This window comes from Saccostrea cucullata, unplaced genomic scaffold, assembly GCF_032062105.1.
Source record: "Saccostrea cucullata isolate Sc308-1 unplaced genomic scaffold, CSIRO_AGI_Scuc_v1 ctg218, whole genome shotgun sequence".
NCBI classification, from domain to species: Eukaryota; Metazoa; Mollusca; class Bivalvia; order Ostreida; family Ostreidae; genus Saccostrea; species Saccostrea cuccullata.
The window spans coordinates 62,798-87,846 of record NW_026930772.1 but is presented as its reverse complement, the minus strand read 5'-3'; the positions used below and the strand labels follow the sequence as shown (position 1 = coordinate 87,846).

Below are 25,049 nucleotides of genomic sequence, written 5' to 3'. Positions count from 1 at the left end.
ATATGACCATACAGAGCCAGAAAATGTGTTAAATTTATTTTAAAAGATAGACTGTACGATCAATATTTACTTGAAGATACCACAGAGTCTGACATATCTATTTCATATTTGGATATTTTACTTGAAAAAGACTCTAATGGTAATCTAACAACCGAGCTCTATGATAAACGTGATGGCTTTAACTTTTCTATCGTCAATTAACTTCCCTTACTTATGCAACAATATACCTTCATCACCTGCATACGGAATTTATATATCTCGGTTGATTCGATACGCAAAAGCATGATCTACATGTACGTATGAATATTTTCTAAAACGACCCCACCTCTGATATTTTGGAGGTTCGTGTTTGGTCTGCTTCTATTTTGTATATTTGTTTATGGACCTTTTGATTTTGAATACTGTTCGTAATCTCCATATGTTTCATTTAATTTCTGATGAATTCGTTTCGGGATATGTAATTCTCAAGTGGTTATCCGACATATACGATTTTTCCCTTTCAAAGGAGAAAATTCTTCAAAATCATTTGTCAGTTTGAATATTTTTAACATTCCGAACAATTAAACTTAATTTTGATAACCCCTTTTTATACTAGATTAGATATAGGTAGTATACATAAAAAGATACAATATGTTCACCCATGCTCGCTTCTTTACTCTTCATTTAAATACTAACAGCAGCAGGGATACTATGTGACAATAAGTTTTAAAATGGGTTCAAGGAAATATGGAAATAATATCAAAACTTTTTAATAAAATAGAGTATGATCTACCAACATACGACTTCTAAAAAACTAAACAGGCTATTAAAACAAAAAAGTGAATAAGAAAGAATTACACATATTTCGTAGAATCTATCGTCGATGTAATGACCTTGTCAGCATATATTATGCAATCTAGCATTAAGTCAAATGTGGACTGAAAATTTTAATTTTTTTAAAAATATATTTTTTACAAATCGTTAATTCTGTAAATCCTCACTTAATTTCCTACTGATTTTCTCGTTTGCACCATCATATCAAGGGGCCCGTGGCTGGTTTGGGCGAGCGAAATGGGATATTATTTTTCCCCATGCATCTGTCCCCATCTCTGACGTCCGTATTGTTCTGCTCCCTATATATACTGTTTTAAAGGACTTTGAGCTTGATTACTGTACGTAATCGTAATATTTTAAAAACTTTAATATCAAAATGTAATGCATGCTGTATAACTTCAACGGTTCCATAATGTGTCGCAATTGGTCAAGTCAAAAAAGTTCATCATACATGCATCTCGCAAAGTTGATTTCATGAAATGGTTGGTACTGAAATTTTGCATTCAATTTATATCCCCCCCGTAAAGTTCCTGTCCTTTTCTCATTGTGTATTTTATCTTGTCCACCTTCAGACTCTCTTCGCTTACAGAAAAAATGACTAAACTGAAGTTCTTGGTGGTTATTCTGTCTGCAGCCCTGGCTGGACTTGCCTACTATCTTTATACACCCATGCCAGCAGAAGCAGAAGAGCCATACCAGCAGATGGCGTTTCTAGCAAAATTCAAACTTATTGTGGGTTTTGTAAGTGGGTTTAATTTGTCCTCCTTATCCATCTGTCGGTGTGGTTGGAACTTAGTGTTCTAGAATATCTGAATTTTTGCGTTTGTGCATCTTGATAATAGTACCATTATTACTACTTTTAAATTAGTATTACAATAAGTACTAGTCTGATATTGTAACAGTTCTTTCCATAATTTTGGGGGTATATGTCTATTCTGGCATTTCCAGGTTTCTCTTTTGGATATGATTGGAATTGATGGTGTCTCAACTTTTAGAAAACTCAGGTCCGTCAAACCAGTTATTGACCCAAACGACACCGTTACAGTTAAGTATTTTAATTTACATCTTATTGAAAGGACCACTTTTTATTCTACTTACATAAACAAACTCACATCTATATTGTTTCATAAGAAGTTCCTAAACTAAACATGCTGAAAATAAAACCTTTCTGCTGGTTGCTCTTTTAGTATTTTTCACAAAGAAACATTTTAATTTTTTTTTCATATATCTTTTATTTATTAGTCTGTAGACGACACATTTGATGGAGTTAATGTACGAGTATATAGCCCCAAAAATCTGCCGAGAGACCAACTGCTGCCTGGACTTGTGTTCTACCATGGTGGTGGATGGGTGTTTGGATCCAGAGGTATTGCTTCCACTAATTATATTACGTACAATAGTCGATAGTTACATAGTTAAATCTAAAACTATCTGTCCAACGTTGATTTTACCGACATATACACTAAGAATGAAGTGTTGGAACAGGCTGGCAGAACGAATGCAGACAAATATAGAAAAGAAATATTGTTGTTATTTTGGTCCATTTATTCGTCCTTTTATCTTTCTCTCAGTTTAAAGGACACTCTCAACCATATTCTAGAATATGGTTGTTTGTTGTCCACAAAGAGAATCACTCGTATTGAAATGATTTCACTTGCTAGTGGAGGGCTGCAAATTTAGACCTATTATACTCGGCACAAAGAACCATTTGTTAAGCAGCTACTGATTTTTTTCGTGCCAGCACTTACTGCGACACAAAATCGGACCTCGGTTTATACTCTCTTACATTGTATCTGAAGGAACCAATCTCAAACTTCTGCAGTACTGTAGAATTTGAACCCTCAACTCTAGAACAAACGATCCTACCACTGCGCCATGCAAACAATATCCTGTATATGAATCAATTCCTGTTAAAATAAATTAAAGTTCATGAAACTAGCTTTCTGTAGACGTTTTTTAAAGCTACATCCCCCAATTTATGTTAAAAATCAAAATTCCATTAACTTTGTTACGCAGGAATAGGAGCCTTCCAATAATATTCCAAAAGATTAATTTGGGTCTGCAAAAACAATACACGAGAGGTTCGGTTTTTTTTATGAAGTCTGTCGACCCAAAGGAAAACAATCTGTACCACTTTAATGCCCTATGATATTTGGTTTCCGAGTTTTAAAGATTTTTGTCAAAATTTATCCTTGAACCCCACTCCTTCCCCTACCCCATTGTGAAATTTTTAGATCTGCCATTGCAATGTGTCCAAATTTTAAGTCTCTGTCATATTCAAAAGATAATGAAAAGTTGTTTTTTTTCAGATTCCCATGACCCAATGATGAGAAGATTCGTGAGAAAGAAACAGATGGTGGTGGTGTCTGTGGAGTATGTTTGCTTCCAAATAATCTTTCTGAAGTTTTTGAGAAGAATTATATTTGAATTTGATAAGATTTTATTGAAAAATTGATCATTCCATTGTCGAGAAAGTGTAATGTGTATTATTAAAAGACTTATCAACATTAATTCTCTAACCTAAAGCTTTACTTACACTTTTAATTGTTTTACCATTGTGTCACCATTTTTTAATGCTAACTTACAGATATCGCCTGGCTCCGGAATTTCCTTTTCCCGTTCCCATTGATGACTGTGTAAGAGCAACAAGTTACTTCCTACGTCACCCTAGTAAATATAAAACCGATCCGAATAGGATTGGTGTCATGGGTAGGTGTTTATTGTTAATGTAGTTGTTGTATCCTATTCTGAAGATAATTTGCATCTTCTCGGGCCTCGGAAAAACACCCCAAATATCTTTACACTATGGGATGTCACAATGTGGTCGCTTTCTATTTATGAAATCATTGGAAAGAAAATATGATAGGGATTATTAAGACACCAATTCATGCTTTCTTGCTGTGATTGTCTTTCTTTTTCACGCACCTATCATCTTACATGTACGTAGAAGTACTTTTTTCCGCGTGGTATTAATTTACGCTATGTACGCGGTCACAAATTTTCCGCGGAAATTTGTCCAAGCGTACTTAATATAAATGTAAGGCATATAGTGACAGTCTAAGAAATCCGCGTAATTTTCTACCCGCGGATTAAACAGAAATTGAGATTCCGCGGAAATATGACCCCGTGGAAAAAAGTACGTCTACAGTATTTAAACCTTAATTTCTTCAGATCTGTATTTGTCAGTCATTTGGCTCGCTTAGTTCTGACACTGGATGAAAAATACAGTTTCCGCATTGCTGAAACTCTACTGAAACTCTGCAGAAACTTAAGGTTACTACTAGTTTCCGCATAGTTTCAGTTTTGCGGAAACTAGACTTTTCATCCAGTGTGATTAAGATTAGTTTCTGAATAAGGCAAAATGTATATAAAGAAAGGTTGTGAATAAGGCAAACATTCCTAAATAAGGAAAGGAAATAATTCTCAAACTGAATCTGGTTAAATATCTAAGACTGGGCAGTACTGATGCCATTTTTATTGCATGATAGGTCTCCAACAAATTATTTTAATAATAACATCAGGTATGAACAACTTTTACTTAAATTTTCTGAAATTGTTCAAAATTGAGCTAGAACATTGTAGTCTTAAGTTGTCAGTCTTTTATTACTAAGAAATAAGGAAGCAAACGAACCCCGCAATAGTTGATTGTCCCTTCTGTAATCCTACCTTTTATGTCAGTGAAAAAAGTCATCATCAGAATAAGAGGAGTCCTCCTACATTTATTTTTCTATCCAATGTTTTTAAAGAAGGGGTAGTAATGGATGCATACGTAAGACATGCGAGGTTGTTTTTCTCTTGTTGAAAAGGTCCAAAATATTGAATTTATTCTGAAGAAGGAAGATTGTTTTTCTCACAGTAACTTATTTTAAAGGTGACAGTGCTGGAGGTAATTTGGCTGCTGCAGTGGCACTCAGAATGTTGGGGCCTAATTTTACCGACCACCCAAAGATAAAAGTTCAAGTTCTCATTTACCCTGCGCTTCAGGCCTTTCAGTTTTCAACTCCGTCCTATATTAAATATGCAGGAACCTCCGTCCCTAGCATAATCAATTCCGAAAGAATGGTGGAATACTGGTTAAGATACGCTTTTGGGCACCAATTTTTAACAGTAAATCATTTTGATTTGTTAGCTGGAAAGCATCTTACATCTGACTGGCTTGACTCGAAGGAAGCTAAGAATGTTGATATTCAAAATTTACCTCAAAAGCTACAAGTAGGTGATTTTAGTGCAACTTCAAATACAGACAAAAACGTAACTTTAGCAAACTTTATAAAGCCTGTGTTTCTTAACCCCTCTTTCGCCCCTTTGATGGCAGACGATCGGAGTGTAAGTCAACTACCAAGTACATATATACTGACAGCAGAGTTTGACCCACTACGTGACGATGGTTTTTATATGACAAAGCGATTACAAGCGATGAAGAAAAAAGTAGAACATAGGCATTTCATTGGAATGGATCATGGGTTCCTATCTATACAGAACTATAAAAACGGTTTAAAAGCTGTTGAGGAAATCTGTGAATATTTGAATAAAGAATTATAACGTCATATTAGTGTTCTTATCTTTATAAGGTATATACTACATTGTATGAGTGATGTTGTTTCAAGAAAATGTTTAACATTTGCATATATGTTCTCAGTTCTATGAGATATTTTTACTTATATTGAGACCCTTTACTTGCCAATAGAGAGTTGTAAATTTAGACATGTAGCCGGTTCTTAAGGCATATGAGCAGTGAGAGATCTTTCAAGTTAGCACCTACAACGACACGGGACCTCTAATTATACGGTCTCATTCGAAGGACCGGTCTCCATGCACGTCGCGGAGTGGGATTCAAATCCTTGACGTAAGGATCAACTCCTCACTACTTTTATACATATTATATAAGCATAACATGCATGAAACTTATTCTTGCGTCAAAAGAACTACCAGTAACTAAACAAGCAGTAACTACCCATCACAAAAGTTTAGTTATTTTTTTCGTTTTAATCTTAAAATAACTTATAACGAATTAAACTTGTTTATTTATTATTTCAAATTCTTAATTATCATTATTATTAATTTGACGTTGAAGTCCCCAAATGGACCTCTACATTAGAATTACTAGAAAAGTATTCAACAAAACCAAGATCGGGAACTAGATTTGTCTCTCTTTTTACAATGTTCAATCTACTATAGGCTCAAACTATGTCGTACATAATACATGTATTTATTTCATATGTCTGATATTAAAGATAAATAAATTTCATTCAAACTGAAGTTTGAAATTAAAATCTTTTCATGCAACAATTCATATTTTATGTGTCTGAATGTGATCCAATGCTCTTCAAAATTCTAAGAAACAGCCTTATAAGAATTAAGTAAATTGATATTTGTACTATTTTAAGAAATAGAATTTCCTTAAATTTAGCCTTAGATACCAATGTTTATCATCTTGATATTAAATTAGATGCGATAAGTGGTATTTTGTAATGATAGGCAACGCATTCTACACTATGCTACAAGATTATTAAAGTAAAAAGAAGAATCTATGGATTCGTCTAAATATAAAAATTATGCAATTTTCTTGAAAAACCTGGATAGCTATAATTTTTCATTCTAAAATTTTTTGTCGATCGATTTTCAATAAGATAAAAGGGCAGAGTCACATCATCTGAGAATCTGTTCGAGATTTTCCCTGTATAATATCATTAATTTTAGATAAAGTTTGAAGAAGTGGGGCATACTTGAGAATTTTTATGATATTTCAGTATGTAATGGATATTAATGGTCACGTTCAGAATATTTTTAAATTTATTTTTAGAAATGAAATAAATGTAGCTTTTATTTTTAAAACTAGACTTTTCTTTTTCAGGTTTTAAAAGAAAAAAACTTTAAAGCCACTGCCTCTCAGACTAGAGACTCGAGAACGAATGCAAGTTCTGTATTGCAATATTTAAATATACGTGAGAAGCAAAGTAAAGAAATATGAAATTTGCAAACAAAGATCAAGCTCAAACATACAGAAAAACAGAGCAAAAGGTCTCTCGAAAATAGATTCAGGCGCCATAATAGAATAAGTATCCCCTTTAGCCGCTCAAATACACAGTTCGTATGCCCCTTGCCATAAAAGGGGAAAGCAAAATACCTATACAAAATCCAGTCTGTAAATAATTTCCAAACCTTAGCATGAAAAACGTAAGTCAGTATTACTTAGCGAAAAATTGTAATTTCTGACAAGGGCATTGCATCAACAAAAGAACATATGGAATGTTGATTTAAATGGAGCAGTTTTAATCCTTGTGCCATGAACTTATTTGTCAATTTCTTGAGTCGTTTTTTGAAATTGCTCTGTTGTAAGGAATCAAATGGAAAAGATTAACTCCATATGCAGGTACAGAAAGCGCATTGCTACAATAATAAGGGAGGCTAGCGATAAAAAACTTGTAGTCATCACACTGAGCATTATTCTTTGTTGTAAGGTAACCATTAATGCATTTTTAGTAAAATATCCAAATATGAAACAGATGTGTTAAACTTTCTTATGTCCTATATTATGGAGTTAAAAAATGAATATTGTTGATTGATAAAACTTCGTCCATATATCCAAATGATGATTCAGAGCCAGGGCAAGAGACTTCTTTTTCATTGAAGTTATTGAATACATTGTACTCATATGAATACAAAAATATATCTGCTAATAACAGGGTGTAGTTAGCATCTAAAGGAATCCCAACAGATTGATGGAAGACTTGATCTCCAAGTACTATATACGTAGATATTGCCAAACCTCAATATCTTTAAGCTTTAAAATCCTGTAAAATACGAGCGAAGAATTATATTTTAGAGAAAATTTGCAATCATGATTTGCAAGATGTTTGCACATGCATTTTGAAATTATTTATTACATTAGAGTTCTGTTGATGGCAAAAATACTTTGTAATAAAATGCATGAATATCAAGTGAATTTTAGATACATGTATATATACCAGTATATACACTGTATATACAACTACACGCACATGAAACAGATAACAGCGCATCAAATACGATATTTTCGTTATGTTTTCATCATAATTTACTTGAAGGAAGAAGATAGAGTTGAAGGAGCAGAAAGAAAAACGCATTTTATGCTTCCTAAGTAGGAGACATTTTAAAGGCTCAAACATATTTAGCCTGAAACCATAATTAGACACAGCGCTTTTTATCCGTATTTGATATGTTTTAAAAATATGAAAACACAGCAGATCTTATTATTGTGTTATTATTATAAGTATTACGTTTTTTTTTATTTTCTGAAAATTTCGGTAGAATTAAAACTCCTGTGATGAAAATGACATTTGTTATAAATTCTTTTTTAACATGTTTTAAAATGAAAAAAATCAAACAAATAATTTAAAAAAAAAAAAAACACAGAAAATTTTTCTTTTACTAATGGGGATGTACTAGGTGCATATCAGTTTTACATGGGTTATTGATTGTTGGCACATGATTTAAATCCTTAAACTTAATAGTATTAATTGACTTTATGGGTCAGCACTTGCTTTAAATATATACTAGGATACGACAACGGAAAATTTAATCGTGAAGCCACGAGTCACAATCTTATGTTTACATTACAAAAAGGCACGTGACACTGCTATCAAGTATTGCGAAACCGCATTATCGCTCTGTTCAGCAACATTAATGAGTATATAACAAGTACATTGATGTGTCTATACCATACCTAAGTATTAGGTAAGACGCTTTATTCTTCTTCCTAGGGATAATAGTTTATATTGAAAATTATCTACTAAAAAATCTGTAAATGTGTTTATAAAAGCATATACATGTTGTTGACAACGGACAAATTCACTTCATGGTTTCGTAAATTGCAGATCTTATTTGGTGACCTGATTTAAACAAATGTATAGAAATGTTTTAATTACACAATGAAGATATTTTAGACGATGGCCATTTAAATACTTAATCAGGCGTACTGTATTCAAATTTAAACACGCCATGATTGTTAAATACATGTTTGTACAATACTTCCTTTTCCTCTCTTTCAATATTTACATGCCTAAACTGCTCAGATAGTTTTAACGAGGTCCGTGTTTTCATTAGAAAGGGTGTAAACAAGACTATATTAACCAGGAAAACAAGTGTTTCCTTTCTAAAACCTAGTTACAACTTTTGCCTTCAGATTTTCTATGTAAATCAAAATGGTACATGGAACCGGAAGTTTTGGTGGTGGTGGTGGAGGAGGCGGATTCAGTGGTGGTGGTGGATTTTCTTTCAGCGCAACTACCTACCACACCCATCACTATCATTCAAGGAGAAGTGGCGAAGCTGGCGATTGCGACTGCTCATGGATTTGTGTGTGTTTATGCTGTCGTGGACAATCTTTTCAAGTCCGAATTTGCACGTTGTGGACATGGATCGTAGCAATAATTTTGATAACCTCGTTGATAACAGTTTTCCACGTGAACAAAACACAAAAGATTGAAGCTACTGTAACTGATATGCGAAAAGTTCCGAAGACGTTTTCGGAAACTTTCTGTGATGGTGTTACCGTTACGTCACACAAATCAACGTTTAATGCATATTTAATGGACGGAGAACCGTCTAATTATCTAGGAAAGCTACAGCATATTACCTTTCAGAAGAAAACTCAAATAAAATACAATAGTTATGAATACTGGGGATTTTACTTGCTGGCAAACTCCAGGATTGAAATTTCCGCATGCCCGGATTCTTCCCTTGACTTCGTAATCATTAAAGGAGAAAAGGATTTCAGCAAGTTTAAAAAAGACGAATGTTTTTACTCGTGTAGTGTTTTTAGTAAAACTTTTTATTGTTATTCTAACAAACCGCGTGTGTATCAATACACAGTTAAGGCAGATGACGAGTATTACTTAATATTTGCAAATCGATATATTATGCCGTTCCCAACTGGCCTGGCGGTCAATTTCACTTTGGACAAACGTTTGTATGATGTTTCGAATCATGTGGAAGAATGTGCTAATTCGGAGACTTCTCCTACTTGTACTCTAAATTTCCACTCACTACACAGCCATCCATCTATCGTTCTAAACGTCACTTCCAGTTCCGACTTGGAAGGAGATGCTGAAATCGAAGTAGCTTGCATTTCGAGGAAATGGGTATACGTTATGATATTTTTTCTAGTCCCTACAGTCCTTGGATTATTAGGAACAATGCTTATAGTAAAAAAATACCGAAAGAAATCGACAAACACACCAACTTCTACTCGTTCCAACGCACCTTTCAATGCACTTCCGAGTGTTTTGGAAGAAGAAAGGCAACAAGCATCTGCTCCAGCGGCAGGGCCCGGCTACGGTAGTGTGACGCCACCTCCCAAGTACGAGGAAAGCGGAGGAGCTCCCCCAAGTTATGAAGAAGCTACACGGAAGTGACGAGATCCAAATCTGAGCAAAATTTTACTTTGTGTTGACAGGTTAACAATGAAAATTGAATGTGACGTTTATTATTGAATTTCTAGACAAAAAGTGATATTTTTTCTCAGGAAAACTTTTTACATTTTGTGCAGACTCTTATGCTCGGGTATCTCTTTGAAAATCTCAGAATGACTTTTTGTTTTCTGAAGATACATTTATACTAAAGTTTAACTTTTCTGAAAAAAAAATTATTTTCTCATATGTTGAATTTAATGATATACCTGAAAAATTTAACAACTGACCAAGGAATTATATTTACCAGACTGATAAGTGCATATTATCATTAAGAAAAATTAGGGGCCAATTTGTTGTGAGGAAATATTGATATTCATATACGTGTACAATCATGTCATTTGACACAGTCAATTTGCTGGCAATTTAATTCATTGGTATATATGTATATGTGTATTGACTTTCGTATTTTATAGGTTGTAGTAAATATAATTTTATACTACTAGATATTCTTGTAAACTTTTCTTTACTGTAATAATAATATGTACAATTTTTATAGATGATAAATATTTTATTGTATTTCGAAAATTTTGAAATTTTAAGATAATATACAACGTCGTTATAAATATGTTATAAAAATAATTTGAATTTATCACATTGTTGATTTGTTTAAAATTCTTGGTAAACCTTCATAACAACATTGTATTTTTCTGCATATACAGTATATTACACATAATGAGTATGGAAAAGTAAGATAGTTACATGTACATCATGAGTGGCGACCTCGTTATCCATATATAAACAATATATCGGTTAAACACTGATAACCTTTATCGTTATGACACCCAAGAAGCAACGAGCAAATTACAGAGGTTATATATAAGAAATTAGGACTTTTAAATGTATATCTTTTGTCCAAATTTCACGATTTTTTTTTTATTCCAAACATTGATTTTCATCAACAACTATAGCATTATATTCAAATGGAAAATAGTTTGAAGTATGAACTGTTGCTTACTTTTTTCAGAAATGAATAATATGTCAAATCGTGATAAAAAATTTGATAAAAATATACAATTATTGGTTTCGCAAAAGCGAACATCTTCTCACCAAGTCTGTCCGTTCTGTCTTTACTCCTCACAAAAACTTTAACCTTGCCCATAACTTTTGATTCAGTGGAGCTAACTTTCATATTTCACAGGTATTTCTTGTGACAAGAATACATTGTATATTTTGACCTTAACCTCAGTTTGACCCATTTCTACACAAAAATTCCAAATTTTTACTTTGGCCATAACTTTTGAATGGTAAGTACTAGGACTTTCATATTTCACATATGCATTCTTTGTGGCAAGACCTTTCATTGGATATGAATAACTCTGATCTTTTGACCTTGACCTTTTGACCTTGACCTTGGAGTTTTCACTACTTTTAAAAAACTTCAACCTCGGTCACAACTTTAAAAGGGTAGATACTAGGAATTTCATACTTCACATATGTTTTCTTTGTGGCAAATTTTCATTGGAAAAACAACTTTGACCTTTATTACACACAAGTACCTAAAAAATTTAGTAATGAAGAAACTTTAACTTTGACCATAACTTTTGAACTGTAAGGGCTAGGGCTTTCGTACTTAAAATATGTAATCCTTGTGAGAAGATCTTTCATCGGATACCAAGAACTTTAACCCTTTGACCTTGACTTTGGAATTGACCCTTTAACTGTGTACCATAACTTTTGAACGGTTAGGGTTAGGGTTTTATTTCACATATTAATATGACAAGAATTTTTTCAAAATCCTACAACTACCCTTTCAAAAGTTTGAAACACTTGCTTTGACCTCGACTATAATTTTTGAACAGGTGGTGCTAAAGATTTTGTATTTTACAATCGTATTTCTTGTGAGAAAAACATTTAAGAAAATTTTAATCTTCGTTATATTGCCATACGGGGTCATCAGAGTTTCACAAACACATCTTGTTCCTTATATTGAGAAGAGATAGGGCTTTCAAATATGACATGTGCATTACCTTTGAAAAGATACATCCGAGCATGCTATGATTTCTTTCCCTTGACATTGACCTTCACGATTGACCTTATTTTCTAAAAAAAAAATCAACTTCAATGATAATTTCTAAATAAATGACATATGATAAGGTGTTCATATTTTACAATATGTCATAAAAATAACATTAAAATGTACCTTATTTCCAGGATACAATTCTTTGAATTTGCTTGTTTATCTCACTATAAAATTAGAAATGTGAGGTATATATAGAAATAATTTTTACTCTCATACCTACCTAATTCTCATTAGAAAACATACTGAAGCGTTGCTTTTTAAATCAGAATATCAAACTGTTTTCTTGCTTGTAAATTGCAATCAGTCATATCGTTATCTTTCCATTATCTTAAAATATTTTTAGTGAAATAAAATATTAATAAAATGTTTATAAACAAGTCTCGTATCTGAAATTTCTGTTCAATTAAATGACTTATACTTATTTATAAGCCATCATTTACACACTGTATTGTCTATAGATATTTAAATGTTTTAGGTAAACTATTATTGATAAATAATTAATAAAAATGTTGGCAATAGAAACTAGAAATCCAATTCTGAACGTTCTAACAGATTCGATTAAGTTGACTATAAGATGGTCCCTGTGAATGGAATCTATGAAACCTGACAATTTCATGGGAAATTGTATTCAGAAAGTTATCTCTCTTAGCAGAGGGATATTGCCCCTTAAATGTATATCTTTTGTGAGTCAGGCTCATTGTAAACTACCTTGCTATTAGTTCACATCTGACAGGTTATTACTTGTTACGTAAAGTTAGTTAATGAAACTTTATAAAAATGCTTAAAAGATAAATAGCTGGTTCCAGTAAATGTTCTACCAAACCTCTTTCTTTACACCTCACTAAGATATTACCAGTAGTGAAGGCGAAACCTCAAGAGTACTGTGCAACAATACATTGTATATTCGAGGTTTAAATCAGATGAAGATACTTAAAAATTCCAAGGAACTTTTGGAGAATTTAAAATCGCAAGATTATACATAAATTAACATCTTAAAAACTTTTTTGATTTTATACATAACCATTCCCCACAATAAATTAAAGTCCAGGATTTTGATATCATTGATAGCCGCTTTTTCAATAAAAATTTAAGTCGTTAATTTACTCGCCTTGTCATAGGTCATTTGTAAAATTATTTTGTAAAAATAACAATCACAATTATTACACACAAGTACATAAAAAAAGTTGACTTAAAAAAGATGCCTGAGTTTCTGATTAATAATAACAATGTGGTTTTTGGAGACCAGTCTTCCAACAATCTATCGGAATTCCCATGTGTACCAATTGTGCCCCGTTATTAGCAAACCTATTTTTGTATTCATATGAAGTAGAAATTGTTCAAAATCCTATACGTGAAAAGAAGAAACACTTGCTGTGACCTCCGTCAACTCGACAGTTAGATACATGTATATCGACCACGTTTTGTCAATCAGCAATGGTTATTTTCGTTCTGATGTCGGCACGATATATCCTGGTGAGCTAGAAATAAAAGAGAGTCTGACAAATCTGTTTAATTATTAGATGTTTTACTAGTAAAAGACGTTAATGGTAATCTAACAACAAATCTTAATGATAAACGTGATGACTTTCACATTTATATCGTCAACTTCCCTTATTAAAAATGTACCCTTATTTCCAGGATACAGGGTTTATGTCTCGAAGTGGATTCGATAAGCAAAAGCACGCTCTACGTACGAACAATTCCTAACACGAGGTAGGTTATTGACAAACAGGTTGTTGAAACAAGAGGGTTCACAGTCTTGTTTGCAATCGTCATATCGTTAGTTCTATGGTCTTATATTTTATATTGTCATTTTAAAATTTAGCATTATTTTTCTGTATCCTATATAAATTTTTGGAACATACTTATTTATAAAAATTATTTACACACTTTTCCAACAAATATTTCTGTAATTTCACGATTATTATAAAAATCACACGGCGGGTGTGACCAGTCGGCAGGAGATCCCAAGGCACCTGGTCCAACCTCTGATGTTTTAAGAATCCAATATTTGGCGGCCAACTGATTTGTAACTTTTTAATGGATTTAGGTTAAATACTGAAAATTTATCTATCTATAATCGATGTCGGGAAAGAAAAGACAAAGAGAAGGTAAAAACTAAATTTATTAATCTCAAAAAAGCAATTCGTCAAATAACAATCTCAGAAAGTTCTCATTTAAGAGATGGCATGATAAAGTTATCAGAAAGAAATTAAATGAATGAATAGTTCACAAATGCAAATAGTTTCATCCATATCAAGGTTTTAGTTTTTAGATTTAAGTGAATTTTCTGTATTTTAGTATCAATGCAATTTTAAATACATGTACTAGTGTACCTAAGATATCTCTTTCTATTAATCCCATAAATACCTAATGGCTTACAATATCCATTGACAGATCCAGCCTGAAGATTTCATGTAGCTGGAAAGTTTTATGAATACTTAGCTCCTTATTTTATAAACTTTTAAACTTATTTATAAACTTCATATTTTGATGCTTTTACCCTACAAACAATACATTACCTTTCTTCCGAATACATCAGAATCTTTCTTGTAAAAAAAAAACAAAATAAGATTTAAATAATATACGAAATACACTGTGTAATTAAAATGCGTGTATGGATTTGCAATGGAAAATCTAATGCAAAATATATACATAGAAGATATAATTTTAAAAATATAGCATTGTCCAAACGTATAACATTATGTTAAGAAAAAAATGAAGACTTTCCATCACTCTTTGATAAAAATTTGATATGAATTTTATGGACAAAATGAAGAAAATTTGGCGTTAATTTAGGGATAAAATAAGAAAATAAAAAGGAAATCAAGTGGAACATGTTTAACATTTAAATGGACAATCCTTTGCAATTTTGACGATTAAAAACACAAAAAATGTACATGATAAGCACAGGGAGTGCGCCTTAACCTGGTAAAAATGCCTTACAATACATTTTGAAAAAAAACCTCTTAAATTACGTTATGAAATATTTTGAATGAATACATTTTTAATTTTTAATACAGAATAAATATGAAATCCGGGGAACTGAAAATTGCATTTTAGTTTCAATTATATTTAAACTTCCATGTACGCAGAGATTCACTACTTTTGCAAAGGATTGTCGTCTTTCAACTTGAAATCAAAATCATTTTTTTTTCCATAGTTGCTAAAACATATCAAGTAAGTAAACATGTTCTTGCTTCATTTGAAACCTAGATAACCTTCGTATTGACAATGTCTTATAAATGGTTTCCACCCAAATGAATATTAATACAGTCTGATTAAAAGGAATAAAAAGAATATACATGTAATACAAAATGAAATTAACATTTGTATCAAAATGAACGCATTATATTCGCAAAGAAACAAAAATGCCTGTATAAAGCATTTCATCGTTAAAATTTAGCATAAGGATTAAAAGGGACATATGAATAAAAGTCTTAGTGCCACAAAAAAGAATATGTAAATATATTTAAAACAGCAAGACAAGAAAACTTGTATTGTTCCATTCATAAATTAAATTGAAAATTTAGTGCAATAAATTGTGTGAAGCAACCAAAACTGAATTTTACGGTACTGTAAAATAAGAATAATATAGAGAAGACAAAAACAATACTGACATGAAATATAAACTAAAATTACTTATTTACTTAAGATAATTAAAATTTTCTTCAGATGAGTAGCAATATTTTTTACTTTAAGTTCTTTCAAAATTCAAAACCAATTTTTTTATCACAGTTTAACTAGTGCATGCATAAACAAAGTAAAATGGAATGCTTCACTGTTTGAATGGATAATCCAATTGTGTATTAATGATATTCAAATGAATCAGCTGCATTCATAGAAAAGTTCCTGAAAAAATGACTATGATATTATGTTAGAAGATTATCTTTGTCTTTTGTTGTATGAACTTCTGCATGGATATCACCATTCGTAGAGAGATCACTGTACATGTATTTATTTTCAATTGTGTAAGCAGAGTCCGTGTGACGCCTGTATTTGAACTGTCTGTACCGGAAGATTATTCGCTTCCGGTATCGAACTATAAACAAAATCACGCATACACTCAGCAGTACCACTGTAGCGGCCATAAGTCCTACAAGAACACGTGATTTCTGCACTACTGATGTGTATGTACATGCAAGATGGTCGAAGTCAAAATCTTTGATGAGAATATTTTTTGAGTCTCCAGGTCTGTGGCATTTTAGAGACTTCACATGTTGTTTAGTTTGCGGAGTACCCCATCCACGATATGTCTGAAGCCACTGAACACCACAACCACAAATAAAGTCATTGTCATCCATCATCATATCCATTAACATATGCCACTTGCACAAGCTTTTGGGAACGGACTGAAGAGCATTATTACTGATGATAACTGTTCTCAAGTTATCCATATTCTGCAGCAGATTCTCAGGAAGCTTTTTCAGCTTTGGATTTCTTGTCATATGAAGGTCTCTGAGATCAAGACCATCAAATGCATTTGGCGCAACAGAGTTCAAAAGCGGCATTTCAGAAATTCGAAGATAACGAAGTCGATTGAGCCGATAAAAAACTTCCGTTTTAATTTCTTTGATGTTGTTGCCGCTTATGTCTAAATGGTCTACGTAAACAAGATCATCCAAGGCCTGTGGCACTTCAGTGAGTAGGTTTCCAACAATAGAGAACCAGTGTATTTTGCACTCCATCAAGGTATTAGGATTTTGATGTCTGACTTCAAAAGAATAAAGTTCCAGATGAGTTATCCGGTTGTAGTCTAAACTGAGGCTTGTAATGTTTGGCAGGTTAGAAAAAGTGTAATCCGATATCAGCGTTATTTTGTTGAGATTCAGTCTGATGGTACGGAGATTTGGAGTGCAATTGAAGATATTTGATGGAATGGATGACAAACTGTTGTTGTCTAGGACAAGAATGCGCAAACTCGGAATCGGAAATGTGCATTCGTCAAAACTAGAGAGTAAATTTTCGGACAAGCTAATATATCGTAATTTTGGAACATCGTGGAATACGTCCAACGATAGCCTATCGATCAAATTTCTTTTCATGTACAACATCGATAAATTTTTGAGATTGCAAAATACGCCTTTGTCTATTGTGCTTAAGCTGTTGCAGGAAATGTTCAACACTGATAAATGAATCAGAGATGAAAAAGTTCCATTTTCGATGTCTGATATTTTGTTCTCGTTTAGATACAATGTATGTACGTTTATAAACTTTTCGAAATCTTTTTTAGTTAAGGAGGTTAGGTTGTTATGAGATAAATCCAAGATTTCGATGAACGAAGAATTTTCAAATTGCTGCGGGACTGAATTGTAGCCATGGCACTTCACGAGGTTGTCTTTGCAAGTGCAGTTTACAGGGCAGTCCTCACCAGAAGACAAGGCGATTTCCGGCGCGATAATTCCCACCAAAAGAATGACAGGAAACATCATTTTGATTTTTGTCCTCTAAAAATAAAAAAAAATCGAAAGTATTATAGCGTATATACTCAATAGCGAGTATGCTTAAATTTCAAACATTTGCAATGCAATGAAGTTGCTGATAAAACTGTTATGAAAGATTGTTTATTGGGTATGGACAGATGCAAAAAAAGTTGATATCGGATTGATACAAAAAATGAAACCAGACATACCGTATATCAGGCTTTTTCCGCGTCATGTTTTTTCCGCGAATCAGAACCTAAATCAGTATATTTTTACAATCAAATTTTCATTTTCAAAGTCCCAGTGATTTTATTATTAACAATTGTTTAAGCCTATGAAGAAATTGGATGTAAAATGTAAAGTCATTAAGCTTCATACGGGTGAGAAATAGATCTATCGACTATTGTCGACCTTCACCTCGTCAATTCCGGAAGACCCTCTCGGCTGATTACACACCTGTGCTGCGTATTAACTCTCAAATCCACTGTGCACAGATATTATTTTTTAAGATATAGTGTTCATTTACTGTTCCGAACTGACAAGTAGCTCAGGTTTAATTAGTTTTAATAGCAAGAAACGAGACCCATGTAATTAACTGGCTTGTCAATTAGTAAACAAACAATACGGGCTTTTACCTAGGCCTATTACCGGTATCCTGCGCTTGTCCCCTGATCCCGCTATTTCTACCCTCTACGATATAAGCATCAAGAAATAATCATACTACAAGAAGAAAACTTTGTATTAAATTTACGCTGTTTTATTTTCCGCGATTCAGAACTCGTCGCGAACAAAGCGGAAATTGGATACACGCGGAAAAATCCTGATATACGGTATTGATTGCCTCAACAACGAATGTGCAAAATTTTCAAGCATCTGTAATGAGTAGTTGCTGAAAGAATTGTGACGAAAAATTTGTTACCGACAGATAGACAAAGACAGCTACAAGTACAAACAGACAAACTCTCAAAGTAAATATATACACCAGTTTCCTTCAGATATGTTTTTCCAGGTGAAGATGAGGATTTGCCTAACCACATTGGAGTAAAAAAATAAAATAGATCGGGAAATTCCCAAATTGATATAGATATTTTGTAAAAATTACGACTTCCCCTTAGGTAAAAACGTTTAGACACATAAAAACTGGATGGGTTTTGGGTCGGGGTTTATTTGGTCCGTCCCCCACTACTTCTTTTTAAAAGGAAATTTATAACTTTTAAGAATGAATATTTTTCAAAATTGTCCAGGAAAAATCCCCTGTTCATTCCAATTTAATGGATCCTTAACACCCCTTGATATAAAAATTTTCAATATAAAGAATTTTAATTTGGTGGAGGGGAGGGGGGCTACCTTGATACATTTTCAGGCAATATAGCACTATTTCCTTGTCAGACATTTTTCTGCACCACACCTATAAAAACCAATTTAAAAACTTTAAAAATGAAAACAAATGATTCAGTACCGCTTCTCGGATTACAGGTCCTGCGGATGAAACCATATAAACGGAGGTTCTGTGTCAAAGTAGATGAAGGCACAAACAAATCAAGACCCCTCACTCAAAAGTTCTTCTAAGTCCTAAATTTACAACCCTCCACCGACCAAAAAAGATTATTGACAGGACGTCAAACATGGATAGGACCTCGGTAAACGTAAATACGTGAGTTGACATGAATTGTTTATCGACTACATATCATTTAATCAAATAATAAAACAATATATTGCTGTTTTTCAGTTAATCCAATGATTCGCCACCTTCTGCTCTAGAGTCGCGAAGTAAAGAGTTGATCCTTACGTCGCAGGTTTGAATCCCATTGTGGGACGTGGAGACCGGTCCTTCGGATGAGACAATATAAACTGAGGTCCCGTAGCGCAGTAAGTGCTGGCTTGATAAAGATCCCTCCCTGCTCAATGACCCTAAGTGCCGAGTATAGGACAAAATTTGCAGCTCTCCGCCGGCAAGTGGTGGCATCTCCATATGAGCGAAGAATTCTCGAGAGAATATACAACAACATGCAATCAATCAATCAATCAATTTAAGACATAAATTTAAGACATAAAATATGGTTAAAGCACTGAAAGACCAATAATTGCTCTTAATGTTTTTTATAAGATTTTCTTTCAAAGTTAACCCCTTCCATGACCAATCTGGATTGCTCATAGTTGTGTAGGTTTCTTCAATAATCAATGTTTGGAGAGAAAGACAACAAATAGGCCAAAACAAAGTTTATTAATCTCAAAATAGATGAGATGAATCTTGGTAAGTTCTCAATTTTACAGGATACATGTTGCATAGCAAGGTTTATAGACAGAAAATATACCAATATTTCGTTCAATATCATTCGTATCAAGATTAATAGTTACATTTTTATTGCAAGATCCCAGACATTGACAAATCCAACCTGAAGATTTCATGTAGTTGGAATGTTCCGTGGGCACGTAGTTCCTAATTTTTGAAAAATGTTTCCAAACTTATTAATAAAGTCTATACCCATTTGATGCGTTAATACATTTCATTTTCATGAGTATCTCAAAATCTGTTTGTTTATGTAAAAGAATCTAAATAGCACTGGTTGTACACTCTGAAATAAAAATGTGTATAAGGACATGTCATGAAAAGTATATAACCAAGGTTACATTGACGCTATACTTTTAGAAATATATAGTATATGGAATTGTACAAATATATTACATAAAATATTAAGAAGAAAAAAAAACCTGTCAAACTGTCCAGCACTCGTTGATAAAAATTTAGGATTTCAAACAATTAAGGCTAAATAAGGACTAAAATAAGAAAACTGTAAATTTGTCATAATATTAGAGCATATTTTGGACATTAGAATGGACAATGCATTGCCATTAACCACACAAAAATATATTATTATTCCTTGTATGTGCGCCTTGACCTGGTTAAAATTCCTTTCATTGCATAATCTGAATAAGAACAACAAACTAATAGAACATTATACTGATATAAGTTGACACATTTTGAATGAATGCATGTTCAAAATTAATGGAAAATAAAACTAACACTAGGGCAATTGAAAATTGCTTTTCAATTTCAATTTAGATATAAACTTGCATTTAGAAAGAGGTTAATTAAAGCTATTTACAAAGAATTGTAATCTTTCAACCTGAAAGCAAAACCAAAATATCTTTTCTATAGTTACAAAAACATATTATCGAAGTTGTTTTTGCTTCATTTGGGACTAACCTCCGTATTAACAATGTCTTATAAATGGTATCCATCCACATTAATATGCATACAGTCTGGTTGAAAGACACAAAAAAATTTACTAGTAATGCAAAATGAAATAAAAATTTGTGTGAAAATGAACGTATTCTTTTCGTTAAGAAACAATCAAACAATACGATTAAGTGATGTATAATTTAATCAACATCTTACTTGCAAATTTTCATAAGGTTATTAAAATTAAAATCATATGGACAGCAACATTCTTATGAACAGATATTTCAAAACACAAATCAAAATTCTAAACAATTTTTATCACAGTTATAATTCATGTATACACACCAAAATGAAATGGAATGATCCATTAATATTTCAATAGATTATCGAAGTGTGTAAATATGGTTTTCAAACGAATCAGCTGTATATTCGTGGAAACATTTTTGGAAAAAAAATGGCTATATTATATTGTCAAAAGTTTATCTTTGTCTCTTGTTATATAAGCATCCCCATTGATTTCGCCTTTTGTAGAGAGATCACTGTACATGTAGTTACTCCCAACTGTGGTCGTAGAGTCTGTGTGTCGATTGCATTCTATGAACCGGTAGATTTTCTTCCAGTAGCAGACTATAAATACAATCATGCATACAGCCAACAGTACCAAAGTAGCGGCTATAAGTCCTACAAGAACATGTGACTTTTGTATTACTGGTGTGTCCATGTATGAACATGCAAGATGGTCGAAGTCATAATCTTTGATGAGAAAATTTGCGGAGTTTCCCGGTTGATGGCATCTTAGAGACTTTACGTGTTGGTTAGTTTGCGGGGTACCCCATCCACGATATGTCTGAAGCCACTGAACGCCACAACCACAGATGAATTCATTGTCATTCATCATCATATCCATTAACATATGCCACTTGCACAAACTTCTGGGAACGGACTGAAGAGCATTATTACTGATGATAACTGTTCTCAAGTTATCCATATTCTGCAGCAAATTTTCGGGAAGTTTTTTCAGAATGGGATTTCTTGTCATATGAACGTCTCTGAGATCAAGACCACCAAATGCATTTGGCGCAACCGATTTCAAAAGCGGCATTTCAGAAATTCGAAGATAACGAAGTCGATTGAGTCGATAAAAACTCTGCGTTTTAATTTGCTTGATGTTGTTGGCACTTATATCTAAATGCTCAACGTATACAAGATCATCCAAAGCCTGTGGCATTTCAATGAGTAGGTTTCCAACTATGGAGAACCAACGTATTTGACACTCCATTAACGTATTAGGATTTGGATGTCTGACTTCAAAAGAAAAGAGTTCCAGATGAGTTATCCGGTTATTGTCTAAACTAACGCTTGAAATGTTGGGAAGGTTAGAGAAAGCATAGTCCGATATCAGTGTTATTCTGTTGAGATTCAATCTGATAGCATGGAGATTTGGAGTGCAGTTGAAGATATGTGATGGAATGGATGACAGAGTGTTGTCATCTAGAACAAGAACTTGTAAACTCGGAATCGGAAATGTGCATTCCTCAAAACCATAGAGTAAATTTTCGGCAAAGCTAATATATTGTAATTTTGGAACGTTGTGGAATACGTCCAATGACAGCTTCTCGATAAAATTTCTTTTCAAGTACAGCATCAATAAATTTTTGAGATTGCAAAATACGCCTTTGTCTATTGTTCTTAAGCTGTTGCAGGAAAGGTTCAACACTGATAAGTGAATCAGAGATGAAAAAGTTCCATTTTCGATGTCTGATATTTTGTTCTCGTTCAGATACAATGTATGTACGTTTATAAATTTTTCGAAATCTTTTTTAGTTAAGGAGGTTAGGTTGTTATGAGATAAATCCAAGATTTCGATGTACGAAGGATTTGTAAATTGCTGTGGGACTGAATTGTAGCCATGGCACTTCACGAGGTTGTGTTTGCACGTGCAGTTTAGAGGACAGTCATCAGCAGCAGACAAGACAATTTCCGGCGCGATAATTCCCGCCAGAAAAATTACAGCAAACATCATTTTCATATTTTTCTCTAAAAAAAGGAAGGAAATCGAAAGTATAACGCACAATATGAACAATTTTGAAATTTATTATGTACCTTATTTAATTAACTCCCATCTCTTTGATTGACTGAGATCCAACTTTGTAGGAAAAAAATATGTTACTACCTTGTTTTTACCTGCGCGTTACTTTCAATTTGAACATGAGGATTTAATTAAAAAATGTACCACGCTGTATTAAAATAGATCGGAAAATTCCCAAATTTGATACAGATATTTTGTTGTTATTTCACTTGAACCGACTTTCACTCAGGTAAACGTAACTTTTAGGCACATAAAATCTGTGGTTAGGTATGAGATTGAGGCCTAGGTTAAATAGGCCTGCCTTCCCTCTTCCACTTTTTTCTAAACGAAAATTTATTACTTTTAATTCAGTATAATGGGAAAAAAATGCTCATGGAAAGCCCCCCGGCTGATTAATGGACCTAAACAACTCTTTAAATAGAATTTGGAATACATGAATGATGTATACATGGATTTTAACCCTATAATTATCTTATTACCGGTCCTTCGGATGAAAACGTATAAACTAAGGTCACTGTCGAGGTAGGTAATAGCACGAAAAAGACCATTAAGACAAGATCCCTCATATATACTCAGAAGTCCTACGTGCTAAATTTACAGCCAATCCACCGGCAAGTTTGAGTGAAAACTCGACAGGACGTCAAACATTGCATTTGGATATTTACCTCGGCAAATGTAAACACGAAAGAATTAGATGACATGGATTGCTTAACGTCTTTATATCATTTAGATCATTGAATCAAATTATAAAACAATTTGTGACTTTTTAGCCAATCCAATGATGAGGCATCTTCGGGTTCGATGAATATTCATGCTACTCAGATTGCCAAATCATCGTATTAACCAGGAAAGCAGCAATGGTTATGTTATATGTCTCGGCTGTTTCTAATGATAGTCCATTAATTTTTGTCATTACTTGTCCGCCATACATAGGAATAAATCATTTACGGAAGTACAACAACACATTTATAATGTATCATATAATATATATTTTAATTTCAATAGTTTGTAAAGGGTAAGAGTGCAACATTTTTTTTAAATAGGTACACTGCGTATGAAAACTTGTTTTACTAATTGACGACCCAAAGCTATTCGAGATAAAGATCAGTGTCTCCCTTACACTATACCAATACAAATGTATGTGATTGCTTCTGGGCATCTATATAGATAGTACGTGGACTTTTCACAATATCGAAACCGCATATATACTGGCATGTGATTTAATTAACTAAATCGGTAAAATTAACAGTCTTCATTTAATGGATTTTTTGGCATTGCATAATTTAAATCTTACTCATGCTATTGTCACGAAGATACAAGGTGGTACTATATAAAATGACACGTCCTTGTAACACGAGAGCTGTCCTCCATTATACATTGTGAAATCGTAACAAGAAAACAAATACATACGTACAAATATATAGAAACATTGATAAACGTTTAATATGTCTTTGAAGATATATAAATGTACTTACTACATGACAAACAGGCTTATCTGTTGCGTTGGTTTTTCCCTTTTTTTCGGATGGATGTTGACACCTGTACAAGATTAGTATCGATTTACCTGGTGATACAAGGGAAGTAACTCGCCAAAAAGCAATAAGCAGCTTAGAGGTTCCGCACGGGATAAAAACAAGTCATTAAAACTGTACAAAAAATCCAAAACATTTTTATTTTTCAGTGAATTAAATTTAAATAATAAGATTATAATTTTTAAGGAAATGATAAATTGCTTACTCTTGAAAACTAAAGCCTTCTGCACACAAATCTAACTTAAAATCCCTTTTCATTGGAATCAATTGCATAAATGAATGAATGCACATACATAAATAAACAAGATAAACAAATACATAATTATATATTTGTACATATACAATTGCCCTAAACATTTAAATAGAACAAAGATGGTTGATGCATTTTATTTAATTTTATTTTATGCTAAAATTTTATATAAAGTGAATATCCAAGGGTTTATCATTTTTGGGGACTTTTTTTTTTACTTGAAAATTATTACCGAGACAATAGTTCAATATTATTGATACATTTTGCAAAGACAGGAAATTTTTCT

General features: G+C 32.8%; 3 protein-coding genes across 3 annotated transcripts; 2 read left to right on the top strand and 1 right to left on the bottom strand.

Annotated features, from left to right (window-relative positions):
- The first annotated feature begins 1,402 nt into the window (after positions 1-1,402).
- Positions 1,403-5,361, top strand: LOC134230042 (arylacetamide deacetylase-like). The gene is made up of 6 exons (XM_062711813.1): positions 1,403-1,554; positions 1,762-1,857; positions 2,056-2,179; positions 3,123-3,186; positions 3,401-3,522; positions 4,685-5,361. The coding sequence occupies exons 1-6, from the start codon at positions 1,408-1,410 to the stop codon at positions 5,353-5,355; spliced, it is 1,224 nt and encodes a 407-aa protein (XP_062567797.1). The 5' UTR covers positions 1,403-1,407; the 3' UTR covers positions 5,356-5,361.
- Positions 5,362-8,411: 3,050 nt separating this feature from the next.
- On the top strand, positions 8,412-10,680 carry LOC134230057 (uncharacterized). Its single transcript, XM_062711827.1, has 2 exons — positions 8,412-8,529; positions 8,978-10,680. The coding sequence occupies exon 2, from the start codon at positions 8,997-8,999 to the stop codon at positions 10,206-10,208; it is 1,212 nt and encodes a 403-aa protein (XP_062567811.1). The 5' UTR covers positions 8,412-8,529; positions 8,978-8,996; the 3' UTR covers positions 10,209-10,680.
- Positions 10,681-15,793: 5,113 nt separating this feature from the next.
- On the bottom strand, positions 15,794-24,558 carry LOC134230053 (slit homolog 2 protein-like). The gene is made up of 3 exons (XM_062711822.1): positions 24,457-24,558; positions 21,359-22,929; positions 15,794-17,732 (listed from the first exon to the last, which is right to left on the bottom strand). The coding sequence occupies exons 2-3, from the start codon at positions 22,919-22,921 to the stop codon at positions 16,158-16,160; spliced, it is 3,138 nt and encodes a 1,045-aa protein (XP_062567806.1). The 5' UTR covers positions 22,922-22,929; positions 24,457-24,558; the 3' UTR covers positions 15,794-16,157.
- Positions 24,559-25,049: the final 491 nt, after the last annotated feature.